Genomic DNA, 14,538 nt, shown 5'->3' with positions numbered 1-14,538 from the left:
TTGACGCATTTAAGTTTAGCATTGTCTTAATTTGGTGGGTGTTCTCCAGCCAGCCCCGTGCACTTCACACAACATGGCGTGCCGTCTCTTTTTTCTGCCACATGAAATCGAAGCCCCTTGTGGTTCAGCCGCATGAAGCTCTGTCAGCACACCGTGACCTCTCCTCGCTGTTCTGGAGCTCAGGACACATCTGACAGCAGAGTACAGTCAGATGAAGGATGCGACAGGAAGGACGGGATGGGATAGAAAGAGGAAAACGACTCATCCACAGTTGAATGATGTATTTCAGGAAGGATTTGTTTTCTTGTGTCATCTGTTTCATAAACAACTTTTTTTCTTTTAGTATCCAAACAATTTAAAAATAAAGCAAATGTGATGATTAGAAATCCTCTGCATAGTAAGTCTAAATGAGATAAGAAAGGTTTGCCGCTCATTCAAATTCCAGTTCTAACTTTTTTTTCCCTGCGTTTTCTCAATTACTGGAAATAATGACTTTCCCCCTGTGCTTTACTCTGATTACTCATATGAATAAATGTTTACTACATGCTCAGAGGGGCATAGCTGTGCATTAGGGCTGCATTTAATGATTATTGTCATTATCTTTTAATCTGCCGATTATTGTCTTGATTAATTGTTTAGTCTATAAAATATCAAAAAAGTTCTAACGTCTTTCACAACTTCCCAGAAACCAAAGTGATCTCCTTAAAAAAGTGGGTTTTTACAGCCCAAAACATAAATATTTAATGTACTATCATGTATGGTCAAAATAAAATACAGCTGCAACGATTAGTTGATTGTCATGATCTTTTATGCCAACTAAAAATTGTCAAATTCTCTGTGGATATTTTGTGGTTTCTTTAATCTTGACGGTAAACTGAATATCTTTTGGTTGTGGGCTCTTGGTCAGGGTAAAACAAGACATTTAAGAACGTCATCTTGGACTTTGTGAAACAGTTATTCACATTTCACTGTTTTTTGACATTTTATAGACCAAACAACTAATCGATCAATCGAGAGAATAAAAGACAGATTCAATTGTTGCAGCTTTACTGTGCATACAATTGTTGTTGGTTTTTTTGATACATCATGTAAATAAGCCTCAAATTGCCTATTTTTGCTTATTTAAAACCAATAAAATCCTTTGTATCAATGCTTCAGTGCAACCAACAGAAATTGAGAAACATGCCCATACAAACCCACACATCACAATTAAAATACTCAGTAAATACGCTGACAGCACAGTGTTGCTGCAGTTGCACTTTTCCCAGCCGTTCCAGGGCAATATGGCCTAGTTCTGCTCTTCCTCGCTGTGTGACCAATCGCCTGTGTGCATGTGCTCTCTCGTTGCCAGGGAGACAGCGCAACCGTCTGGAGCCAATGGACACCATTTTCGTCAAGCAAGTGAAGGAGGGAGGCCCCGCCCACGGAGCTGGACTCTGTACAGGTACACATACACCAACACACACACACACACACACACACACACACACACAGATAAGATCACCGCACTCCTTTTGATAACTGATAGATCTTATGATTAACTCTGCATCTTTCACATCTGACCTTAAGAGCGCCATTTGATGCCAAGATTTCTTCATGTCTGTAGGTAATTCCACTTCCTTGTAACCCGCCAGGCAAAACAGATACAAGTTACAAAATAACAGATGGCCTCTTTGTGGGAGGTTGAACAAAGTGTAATATGCACACTGTTATTCCAACCTGCCAGAGATCCTGTATTTCCAAATCTCCCTCTTTATTTCTGTTCTTATTAACATGTGAATCATTTCTAATTTAAGCAGCGCAAGGATAAAAATACTTGGAACAAAAAAAAAAAATCTGCTCCTTATGAATTTCCCCGAAACTGAGGCGATAAACGAAGCTTTGTGCAATGCACTGTCAGCATTATTGCCAGGTTAGCACTCAGTATTACAGGAAATGTTAAGTGGCCTGGACAAGCCCTCTAAAGCTGTCTGCTTTTATCTGTTCGCTCGCCTCTCCTCCCCTGGGACAAGAGACTACACTGTTTTCCCACAATTATCTAGTTCCTCTCCTAAAGTCACCTCGCCTCTCTTCCTGTAAGATCTCCAAAAAACATGAATGGAGATAGGTCCTAACATGGGGCCTTCAAATAAACAACTATTGGTGTTACTTTTCCTCTTTGATCTAAACACGGGTATGTGTTTGTGCTGGAAGCAGTTGCTCCAAAGTGGTTTTCTTGTTCAATAACCACATTGACTGGACTCCAGATCCTATTTTCAGAACAGCTGGGTGCAGAAACACAATTGTGCATAGTTGATTTATCATGTTGCTGTTAGAAATAAACATAGGGGAGGTCATTTTTTTATGTTATAATTCTGCACAGGGGATCGGATAGTGAAGGTGAACGGAGAGAGCATCATCGGAAAGACCTACTCGCAGGTCATAGCCTTGATCCAAAACAGGTGAGACCGCCAGCTTTCTACGTGTAATTTCAAGCTTCATTTTAAGAGAAATATGCTCCGGTTGGGTGAAAAATTCCCTACTGATTTGGACCCAAATGCCCGAGATTCCATCTAATCACTTTCCTGCCAACAATCCTAATAGCAACATAATGGAGACCAAGTCATTAGAGTAGTAGTAAGCCATTGTGAAACGTTTCTGGAGAAACATTTGGTTTGTTTATCAGTGACGAGCATGCATGTAACATTATTTCACTCTCCATTACAGTGCAGCTATTTAATGATCTGATGATGTTTTATACACTTGAGTCCACTTGTTTTTTTTCTCTCACTTTCTCTCTCTTCCCTGACACCCTTGTATCCGTCAGTGATGCCTCACTGGAACTCTGTGTGATGCCAAAGGATGAGGACATTTTGCAGCTGGTAAGCATTCGTTCATCAGTAAATATTGCAAGTGCTCTCAAAAATGCATTGTTTTTATCCAAAGCAAACCACGCCTAAAAGTTTTTTGGTTTTTGGTTTTAACACTGGACGAATATCCTTTTTTAAAATGTAGTTTATTTAAAGCAGGTCTCGTTGGAATTAAATGTCTCTTTTCTATCTGGCCATGAAGGGCAGATCTTGTTTGTTTAACCTGTATGAGAACAGGAAATTGAAAATTCACAAATTATGTTATTAGGGGGAATTGCATGGTTTATTTGTTTCTCAGTGAGCATCAGTATATCTGTGCAGTGTCTGTTGTTATATTAGTGCAGGTTGTCAGATATGTTTGGTGAGCACAGGTTTTAGTTTTCACAATGCAAACAAGTCTGGTAACCTCACTGCACCCAGCTGCACCCTACGCCACCTAAGAACCACAAATTGTCACTTTTACATTTCTGTTTGTGTACAGGTTAAACAAACAAGTTACAACATGTTAGTTGATCAGCTTTATTGGAGTCAGACAGAGCCAGGCTAGCTAGTTCACCGTGTTAAACACATCATGACTCCAGTTTTGTTCTTATTCCACAGACATGAGTAGAGCTGCAAAAAAAATTCAATTAGTTGAAAAGAAACACAAAATTAACCTTCAACTATTCTGATAATCAAGTAATCATTGGTTTCAGATTCTCAGATGTGATGATATCATAATTTTCTTTGCCACAAATGATAGGAACCTGAATATCTTCAGGTGTGAGACAGTTGTTCAAACAGTACAAGACGTCTGAAAGCATCAAATTTGACTAGAGTCATTTTTCAATATTTTCTGACATTTTATAGACGAAAGGATTAATCTAGGAAATAATCAGCAGATGAATCCATAATGAAAATAATCTTTAGCTGCAGCCCTAGACATGAGCTTGACTGACATTTCCTCTGAAGACACTCTAGGAAAGAAAGCAAATAAGCATATTTTCCCTAGTACTTTTTTCACTAGCAGCCCAGACAACTTCTTACTAAGAGATATCTACCACCTGCCCAATAAAGATAGAGAGAAAGTGTCCCTTCACTTTACAGATGAGCTGCTCACTGATAAGTGAACGTGAACCATGAAGAGTTCATTGAAAAGAGCAGACACTTATTTAATCGTTAAGATGGGCACAGTTTGAATATGACTGATGGATAGAGACGCTGTCATGTCCCTTTTTCTAATCGTGACTATTGAGACCCGGCCTTGATCATCTAACTATAGTGTGGGGGCTCGCTGCCAAAAATGTGAACCTCTACAGGCAGTGAAAATAACTGAGGCACAGACCCAGACTTCATGCCACAGCTCCAAAGCCCCTCTGTCTGTCACACCGACGAGCTTAGAGATTCAAACAAGCAGCTAACGCCATCAGTCAGGGTCCAGAGCCCCACAGACGATAAAACAGCGCCAGGCTACGTCAAAACCAGTTGCCACACGTTATTCACCTCCGTTTGGAAATTCTCTCTTGAAGCAGAGAACTGAGTCAGTTCCCACTGTGTTGCTAAATTCCACACATAGCTAGTTAGCTGGGCTGCAGTTCACGAAAAACCACAGAAACTTGCTTTTGGCATTTTGGAATGAGTCTGAGCGCTCACAAGGCTGACGGCTTTCGAAAGAAGCAATTAGCCCTTTCTTCCCATTGAAGGGAACATGAGTCAGAATTCATTTCTGTTTGATTTTCCAGCTAAAGGGTTGTTTTTTTTTGGTTTTGGCTCTTTAGAATCTCAGTGCCGCGAGACAGATTTAGGGGTTCAAACTGCGGCGTGATGCAATATGTTCCTGAATATGTGCATCAAAGTAAATTTAAGGATAGTAGAGATGTGATTTCACTGACAAATGTTTTTCTTTGTACATTAATGTGTCCTATTTGTCCGCATACTCAGATGACACATACTGTATGTAAGAACAACAACATGATCAGATGACATAATTACTTAGTCACATAATCCTTATCTACCATACTCCAGGTACCTGCTCTCTTTGAACATTTTTATCCACAACTCCTTTTTTATCTGCGTCATAGATAAAGAAAATTCAGAAGATTTTGGTTTTAGTGTCACTGTTCAAAAACGATGATTAAATAATTACGGCAGAGTCCAAAATTAAACAATTGCATTATATTGGTTGATAAGAATGAAATGAGGCATGCATTGAGTTGGTCATAAACACAGATAGTGTTTCAGTTTCTTTAAGCACGCTCATGTTTGTGTGTTTTCTGTTTTGGGAGACATTGAGCCCACAGACTACCAGAGGGAGTGCAGCTGCAGTCAGCTGACTGCTTTCAGTACACTGTATATTTACGGGAGTGAGCGAGGGAGGAAGCCAGTGCAGATCAGGCGTGCTGTTATGCTCGTCCAACAGGGAACATAAGATAGAGCAGCGTCTGAACAGATGAGCGCAAGGCTGAGAGAGAGGAAAGGAGTAGGCAAGTGTGATTGACATGCTTGAGAAAAAACAGAAAGGGGGAGTGACCAAAGTGAGCAGGTGAGAGTGACAGAGCAAAGGAAGGAAATACTGAGTATGTCAAGAGAGAGACAGAGAGAAAGCCAGCAGGGTGTATTTGACAATGTATTCTGACAGCAGTGTGTGGCATTACTAGAGGTAGATGAGGAGAAAGAGGAGGAAATAATAAGGATGAGCAGCAACTCATGAAGCTGTTCAGCTCTGAAAAGGACACTGCTGAAGTTTTCTTCTGTTCTTTCTTTTATTCTTCTATTCCGACTCCTGTGATGCCTCTGCTCAGCGCTCCTGTAGCGAGATGTATTTTTAGTCTGTGCTAAAGTGATAGAAGTTTCCTGTCTCAACTACATCGGTGGCGTTGTACCGCTCGTGTCTTTATGATCACCTGTTTACTTGTCTTTTATCCCCTTTTTTTCCTCTCTGCTTGCCTTTCTTTAACATGTGGACTGCAGTTTTCCAGGGATATCACTGCTCTGGTAAGAAGGGAAACTATACTAACTTATCTCTTTCCTTTTAAATTCTGTTCCTTATTGGCATTACTGTGATGTGTAGAGCTTGTTTTTGCACATCTAGAAGTCAGCAAACCCCTTTAAATCCCCAAACATAACTACTTCCTACGCAGTTTGTTGTTTTATTTTTTTCCTGATTGGCGGGTAGACAGAAAAATGAGTGGTAAATATTTGATTCCAACTCAAACATTTCTGCTCTGTACTTTCCAAAATTCAGGAGTTTGGTTTTCTATTTATCTGTATGCAAATCTAGAGGGCGGCACCAAGCTGTAGAAGTGTTGCTGCTGCTGCTACTAGTGCAATTGTAACCTGACACCTTAGGTAGAGTGCTATCGATTTAAGTCCTACACCACAACTCTCTCCCTTTCATTTCATCAAGAGCTCGCGCACTGAAAGGACGAGGCGTGTTCAATATGCAAACAGGAGTTTTCTCTAAAGCTGTCCGTGGAGATCATTTACTGGACAACGAACAGGGTTATAACCAACTTGGATAAGTATTTTCCTGCCAGGTTTTAATCAAAGAAAGAATCATAGTTGTGAAAGTAAGAGTGGAGTTGTGGAGGCATGCTGACTGAAGTAGCGTTAGTTGCCAGTGGCAGAAAGAGGCGTCCCCCATTCACCCTCTCTTCATGCCTCAGGGCACACTCTCCGGTACCAAAGGTGGGTAAATCCCTGCCCGTTTAATCCTCTCTTCTGGCTCCGCGGGTTTATTCCGGATTTCCCAGCCTTCTCTGTACTTATTTGCTTCCCTGCTTTTCCCTTTTTTTCCCCCTCTCATTGAATCATGTCATACTGTAACATTTGCTTGAGAAACTGTCAGCAGAGTTGTGTTTGATTGTGGGATATAATACTGGGAAAGTGTCTACTTTTAGCTTTCTGTTGTTTTTATTGTTATAGACGGGCTGATTCCAGCTGCCCATCTGTCACTTACAGTTCTTTGAGGGAATGCAATGACAGTGTTTGCCTTGCTGATAATCTCATCAACTCACACAAAGACTGTCGTCAATAAAGGACACCAAGGATAACCACTGTGTCACTACTTTCAATACGTGACCAACAATATTGCAACAATGCAGTTGAGGATTTTTAGAATTGTAAGACTCATAGTTGTAATGTCTGAGGGAGAAAATGCATCATCTGGTGACGAATGTAGTTTCCAAACAGGGAAATTTCAGTTGTTTTCATTGTTAAAGTCTGAAATTTCACAACATCTCTGAAGCGCTGCCTGTTTCATACATCATACGTCTTTTAGAAAAGTGTAATGTCCCTGGTTGAATGTGATGTTCTCGCAGGTGAACGATTTTAGGGAGCCAACCTCTCAGCAACCAATGTGACATAATGTCCTATCTCTTGCAGGCTTATTCCCAGGATGCATACCTCAAGGGAAATGAGGCATACAGTGGAAATGCCCAGAACATCCCCGAGCCCCCTCCCATATGCTACCCTCGAATAGAAGTCAAGGCTACGGGCATGGCCCAGTCACCGGAGCCTGCCACAGTCGATGAGACCCATCGAGGGCCGGCTCAGGGACCAGGAATACGTGGGGGCTCAACAGAAAAGACCTACCGGGTGGAAATCCCTGTTGCACCGTCTCCTCCACCCCAACAGACGTCAAAGTCTCAGACGGTGGTGTGTGTCTTTAATGAGAATGTGAGGACAGTAGCCATGCCCCCTGATCCAGTAGACAGGGGGTCCCGGTTGGCTCGGGCTGGCCCAAGCCACAGGACAGAGGAGAACCGGTACAGTCCTCAAGCAGACGCAAGTCCAGCTAGACCAAGACCCCTTATTCCATCAGTACCTGGGGGTGCACAGTTGCAGTATCCCTCTTCCCACCCAACAGAAAGCCCTGTCTACTCCCCCTCCTCAAGTTCTAGACCTGGCGGGATCTATCCTGAAACCTTAACTCCACCTGTACGGACACCTCTCACTCCTGCCTCACCAGATGCATTCTCTACTGCCGTCTCCCCCAACTCCAACCACTACTCACCCTCCCCAACAGCTTCCTCCACCTCTCCACACCAGAACATTGACTGGAGAAACTACACCACCTATAAGGACTACATTGACGCTAAGAGGCTGCACACTTACGGCTGCCGCACCATTCAGGAGCGCTTGGACAGCTTGCGTGCCGCTGCCAGTTCTAGCTCTGCCTACACCCAGCAACGTACATCGCCTCTGCCTAGTACCAGTCCGAGAGGGGCAGAGGGCTCTCAGGTCAGACGGAGGAGCACATCCAATGACCGTGGGGTTGATGCAATTAGCCAGGATACTGCCGTGGTAACTCCACTACGAAGTGCCTCCCAGGAGAGGCTCGGAGGTGGTGCAGAGAGACTGACACCAACCAGGAACTGGCCTCGGAGTGCTTCCCAGGATGCTCTGCCTTTCTCTACCCCCACAGGGGTCGCCAAACCACGGGCGCGGTCTTGTGACTACCTGGGCCACCAGCCTGGAGAGCTGGGTGGTGTTGTCTCTGGAGACAGGACAGGGTTGGATGACAGCCTGATGCTGTGCCGGGGAGAGGAAGCTAGAGCCAGCAGGCAGGGATCAGGCCTGAGAGCTTTACCTCATCTGAACAGGAGTCTCACTGGACAGGTGGAAGAAGGGCGAGGATTATATAACTCACCTTCAGCCGCTCCTGTGTTTACTAAAGGTACGACAGATTCTGCACTACCGTTAAGGACAGACAGTGTCATTATGAGACCTTCACGTCTGCCTGTCAAAAACGCCATCTCAGACCCCTCACCTGCCTTATCCGCCACTAAAACCACAGACCCTCTTAAAGACCAAAGAGCTAACATCATCGGCAACCACCTGGGCTACACCCCTCCTCTTCATTTGCAGCTCAGGGGCAGGGCTGACAGTCTGAAAATGGAGAGCAGGTCAGAGGCTGGGTTGGCAGCCAGATCCTCTTCTTGCTCTGGTCCCTCCTCTAAACTGCCCACGCAGAGACAACTACAAAGCGGAGTTGGTACATCCACCACTAATGGAGCTACGACCCTAAAGCCAAAAGCCTCCAGTTCCACCAACACCCCCGTACGGACTAATGGGGGTCTTGCAGAGGGCGTAGAAGGACCTGATGCAACAGTAGTGGTCCTAAGAAGGGATAAAAACTCTGCACCCCTTCACATTCGCCCTCCATCCTACGTTCTAGCCGTCAATGACAACCGGGGAGGAGTGACTCATAAGTCACCACCACTGGTGAAGGCCGGCTCTGAAGATGGAGCGATGTGCTGGATGTCGAATGACAGCTTTAGGGACATGCATGTAAGGAGGCTGGGGGACACGCGACATAAGTCGGGCTCTGACAACTTGGATGAATCCCTGGATTCTATCCCCTTCATAGGTAAGACCTCCCTTATCTCTATATGACCTTTCTTTGAACCTTTGCCTGTTTCTATAGCAACAGCAGTGATTGGAGGGGTGGGGAGTGGATGCTTTGAACAAATGACACAGCATGTTGTTGTGTGAGGGGGGTAGTGTCTGTTTATGCATGAAAACATGGTTGACTCTTGAGGCATCAAGATAAAAAATTGCATAAAATACACACTTTTGAATTTACTGTGGCAGGTCACTTGATAAATTAATGTTTTGAAATACAATTGGGGCTGGGTATCAGTTCATTTTATTTAAAAAAAAAAAAAGTAAATAAATACAGTATGTGTCTATAGCAGTACCAGAGAAAGTCAAAAGTCAGAAGTAGACTTTGAATGCTTGGATAGATTTTTGATCTGATAGTTCCTTATCTATATCAGGAAGTAGGCTATTTTTAGTCTTTATTTTATTGAGGGGAAGTTCCCTACAGGCCCCTTGTGCCAAGGTAAGAATAGCTGATGCATTAAGAAGTTTTTAATCCAACATTTATGTTCCTGAAACTAACACATTGGAAATAAAAGAGCATGTCATTGGCACCAGTATGAAAATGTTCCCCCCAAAAAGTTCTATATACATTGGATAGATATGACCAGTGGGTGTCATTTCCATCGTTAGATAATATGAAATTCTGTAATTTATTGGGGTGTTTTACATGTTCTAATAGTTTTAGCAGTCATATGAAAGAGTAAGTTAGCTGCAATTGCAAAGGTGAAGGGTGTGTGTCTGTGTATACTGTGTGTATAGCAGGTTGGAGGCAGTTAGGTAGTCTCCAACAATTATCCATCATCCAATATTACTTACAGTATGTGGGGACGTATAATGTCTGTGGATAAGGAGGAGCTTTGTTAAGTGAGAAAAAAACACAACCTGGGCTTAAGATTTTTTTTTTTTTTAATAGATAATTAAGCTTGTGTTATGAACTTAGGTACTGTACTAGAGTTTGAAACACATGAGCACCAGGCAGATCTAATGAAACATGATATTGGTTTTACAATGGGAGTTGTAGGATCCTATGCCTTTGGAGCTAAACTCATTCTATTGACTAAAATTTGAGATACTGTATCTCAGAAAGTAAGGATATATAAAAGTCATGACACCTAAGGACTAAAAAGTGAGGGTATCTCACCCTCTGCTGCTTCTCTTTGTGTGATCAGTTGCTTTTAAGTCCCACCTTCATTATGGAAGTGCAATGCTAATTTGCCGAAGTGCCTCTTTAACAAAAACTACACTGATGCTGACTAGCATTTGAGCATTCAATAACAAAAAAGTAATTTAAAATCAAGTATAAGCATGTCCACTGTTGCCCTCTAATGAAACTACAAGGAAGCCTATTCATGTATATACTGGCAGTCATCAGAGGTAACGGTAATGGTGTCATCCGTCTGGGTAATTCCCAGTAAAACCGCATGTTTTAGGTCAAGAAGACGATGTCATTTAATACACTCCGTACATGACGCAGGTTCCAGCCATAACAGACATGTTATAGAGATATTTAAACTGTAAAAGAAATTGGTTCTTTATGCTATTTTGAACTCAGGATGACATTGTGTCAGGTGTGTGATTACGTGGCATTGCACTGCAGGCAATCATGATGTATTCAAACCACCGAAATATACAGTCACTAGATACACACACATGCACACTCACACAGAGCTGCTCTCCAATTCAATACACCCTCCACCCCTCCACCCCCACCACCTCCACTCCCTGAAATGTCTCATATATCCCCCAGTGTTCGGCACTGTACAGCAAGAGAAATTTAAGAACATCGTACTAATGGAGTGTGACATAATGGAGAAAATAAGAGCATTCCTGTAGAATTTTGCTTCAATCAGATTTCATAGTACAGTTCCAAACAATAAGTGGAACAACTGCTGTATATTAAGTGCCTCCAAAACATTTTGTGCTGGAAAGAGAATATAACTGGTACTGTTGAAGTACATGCAAAATGGCACGTCCCACTTGTTTATGATGAGAAGAAAGTGTGTGTGTGTGTGTGTGTGTGTGTGTGTGTGTGTGTGTGTGTGTTTTTCTCAGAAAAGAGAAGAAAGGAGTGCTTCACTTACTAGCAGTGTTGAGAGTGAAGTTGCTAAGAATTGTTTTAAGTAGCTTTTTGTATGTTTTTCCGCATCTCTGCCAACTTATCAGCTGACATAACCTAACAAGCTTGAACTTGACCTTCCATCCTTAGTTGTGTCTTCACTGGTGACTCATTACCAACCAATGAGAGCAGCTCATGTGTTTCTCACTTCACCAAAACCTGCAGGGTTTCGTCATAACCTTTTCCAGCACAGTTTCCCTGTGTATACACAAACATTACCCACATTTTGGTTCTCCGAATCTAGATTGTAGGTTGGATTAGATTCATTACCACGCCCCATTATTCTACGGTAAATGCCAGTAATCGTCTCTGTAACATGAATGTTGGTTATGTAAGACGGCTGAAGTTTTACATTTAGTCAGAATGCAATCTTCAACTTCAAATAAAGGATTACAGTAAGTGTATTTCCAGCACGGTGTTAGTTATCTGACATCACTGGTTGCCGCTGTTTTCCCAGCAACTGGGATGGAGTTAAACAAACAAATGATTGGGGGAAATAGACAAATGCCTGGCTTGGTAAGAATTTGCCATGGGAGATGTTTTTGAGGTTTGAGGGGGCAAGGGTGGGGGGGATTTCAGAGCAGTAATCTCTACACAACTAACAAGCAGGTCAGATGGTTCATATTAAGTTGTGCCATTGAAAGAAAAAGTTTTGCATCAGTGCATTGGCATCTTGAGGAATTTAATCGCTTAAATGTTTTTTTTGCTATTATTCGTTTTGCCTTGTAATGGGAAATGAAGGTGAATATGGGCTTTTCCTAAAGTTAAATGATATTTACTTATATTAATTTGTTACAATTGTGATTTAAAACCATACTACAATGAAGGTATTGCATCACACAACTGCAAAAATGAAGTTCTGTGTTAGACAAGTTGGTTGTTGCTCTACTTTATAGTCAAAACAGCGATAAGGGACTTCATGTTACAAATACCACATTTGGTCTCACCTGTATGCCTGCATCATCACAGTCGCAGATATGATTCATTGCACGTTTCTCTTAATTTGTTTTTAGGGCTTGCCGTCTTGCATATCAGACGTTATGACACAGACTTGTCTGTGGTGATGTAACGCTAGCTAGGTGACTATGCATATGTTGATTTAAAGGGAACGGTGTGTAGCAGCCTACGGGAACAGAAACACTTATCGACTGGGTGACTGTATGTCTGTCTGCACCACTTTGCTTCAGGCCTATGCACTTTTATCACAGCGTTTTATTGCTGTTTGCTGAAATGCTTATTTACGTGTAGATAGCAGAGATGAATTGGGTGTTGTTTTTTTTGATGATTTCATTTACATTAATTTCCTGACGTAGCCAACAGCTGATCTAAAGGGGACATGACATGTTTTTCTGTCATAATTTTCAGATGTCTGTGTTAATCATTGTCCAAAGCTTTGTTTGCAATGCTACCTCAACTACCTGATGACGTCGTATTGTTCAAGCTCACTCAAAAAGGTCCATCCACTCGCATGTTTCAGATCGGATTTGGGCTCAAATGTAATCACACGTATTTGTGAAGTTTCCATTTTGAGTAAAGAACAAGAAAAAGAAGTGAAACCCTGCTATTATAGTTCGTTCACAAACAGACAGACAGGAGCTTAAACTGCCTGTTTCAGACAGAGGCTGAACTGAAGCACTGAATAAAGGGCCATGTAAGATAAATAAAGAGGTTTTTTTAAGTGTAATTCATGCAGATATTCCAGTATGCACCAGAATAAAAATAAACACCTGCAAATGTGAACGATACGTCTCATTTAAGGCTAAACTTGTGTAGTAGTTGGGAGTTGTTCAGCTTCTCATTCTTTATTCACAGTTGTAACCCAAAATATTCTCGTCTTCTCCTGCTTTGTATCTAAATTCTTCTGTTTCTATCCTCAGATGAACCATCTAGTCCCAGTACTGACCAGGACATCGCACACATTCCTGCCTCAGCTGTGATATCTGGAGCACCTATCATCACCACCATCCCACCCAGCCCCCCTTCTCCGTGCCCTCTCATTCGTCGCCAGCTGTCACATGACCAAGGTTTTTCTTTTTTTTTTTCTTTCATATTATGGCAGTAAAGTCAATAACTGAATTATACATTACAGGTGATGGACAGTTTCAAATAATGATATGACCCTCTCTTAATAGATTCTCTCCGTCTCACAATTATTGAGTCAGATTCTGGTACTAAAACTGAGCGGTCCAAGTCCTACGATGAAGGCCTGGATAACTATCGGGAAGAAAGCAGAGGGTAGGTTGTACTCACAGTGGAGTGATTGCAGTGGAAGTATAAAACCCTTTATATTTGCTTTTGGGATAAAACAATTTCCTCACTTAAAAAATTAATGAAGCTGCAATTTTTAAGTATTTTTCTTTTCATCTCTCAGCTACTTCATTGCTCTCTTTTTCAGCACTGTAATACATTTTGTCTCTTTCATTTAGGAGGTCCTTAATACCTGGTCTCAAAAGTCTGAGGAAGGTGAGTACAATCTGCATTTTTAATCAAACATGAGTATGCTTGCCAGCTCAGTGCCAGCTGTGCTCACCTGCCACATGCCTCGTTTATCTGCATTTCCTACTTTGAGGTTTGTCAGCTCATTAGTTCACACCCAGAAGATAAAAAGTCATCCTCTTGAAGTTTGAATATATTATCGAAAACAGGAGCGGCTCTTTACTTTAACAAAATCAGTCTTTTTGGTAAATAATTGATTTTTTAAGGGTGTGGTTTCCATAATTGAAAAGAAAATGTGCCAAATATTCACAGATTCACCATTTCTTTTAATATTTTAATTTCTTTTCCAAGTGTTTTCTAAGTTTCGTGTCATTTTCTAATGTGCCACAGGCGACAGACAGGTCGTCAGAAGACTCAGGCTCCAGGAGAGATTCTTCATCAGACGTCTTCTGTGACGCCACCAAGGAGGGTTTGCTGCATTTCAAGCATCTTAACACAGACAAGGGCAAGGTGTGTAGTGTCTAAAGCCTCACATATAACTCACACCTGAACATCTGTGTAAACACTGTAGCCTGACAGATCATGTATTTTTAAGGCGAATACTAATATTGATATTGTCTAAGCACAGATCCCTTTGATTTGTGGTTTTCAAAGAACTGTGACCAAAATGCAAACTATGTACTTGTGACAGTGTTTCTAAATGACCTGAAACCTAATTTGGCATCCCAGACCTGCAATTTCTTGTTACTGATTAGCCAACACATACACCGATAT

The 14,538-nt window shown here is 41.9% G+C and overlaps 1 protein-coding gene across 1 annotated transcript in view; it reads left to right on the top strand.

Annotated features, from left to right (window-relative positions):
* LOC134001958 (rho GTPase-activating protein 21-like) overlaps positions 1-14,538 on the top strand; it is a 46,809-nt gene that overhangs the window by 20,335 nt on the left and 11,936 nt on the right. The window contains exons 4-11 of the mRNA XM_062441167.1: positions 1,352-1,444; positions 2,363-2,441; positions 2,807-2,861; positions 7,212-9,198; positions 13,206-13,352; positions 13,461-13,563; positions 13,755-13,791; positions 14,155-14,274. Coding sequence (XP_062297151.1) covers positions 1,352-1,444; positions 2,363-2,441; positions 2,807-2,861; positions 7,212-9,198; positions 13,206-13,352; positions 13,461-13,563; positions 13,755-13,791; positions 14,155-14,274 — 2,621 coding nt within the window. The remainder of the gene's footprint in view (positions 1-1,351; positions 1,445-2,362; positions 2,442-2,806; positions 2,862-7,211; positions 9,199-13,205; positions 13,353-13,460; positions 13,564-13,754; positions 13,792-14,154; positions 14,275-14,538) is intronic.

This window comes from Scomber scombrus, chromosome 20 (genome assembly GCF_963691925.1).
Source record: "Scomber scombrus chromosome 20, fScoSco1.1, whole genome shotgun sequence".
Classification (NCBI taxonomy): Eukaryota; Metazoa; Chordata; class Actinopteri; order Scombriformes; family Scombridae; genus Scomber; species Scomber scombrus.
Note: the sequence above shows the minus strand (reverse complement) of the source record. Positions and strands in the feature narration are given on the sequence as shown.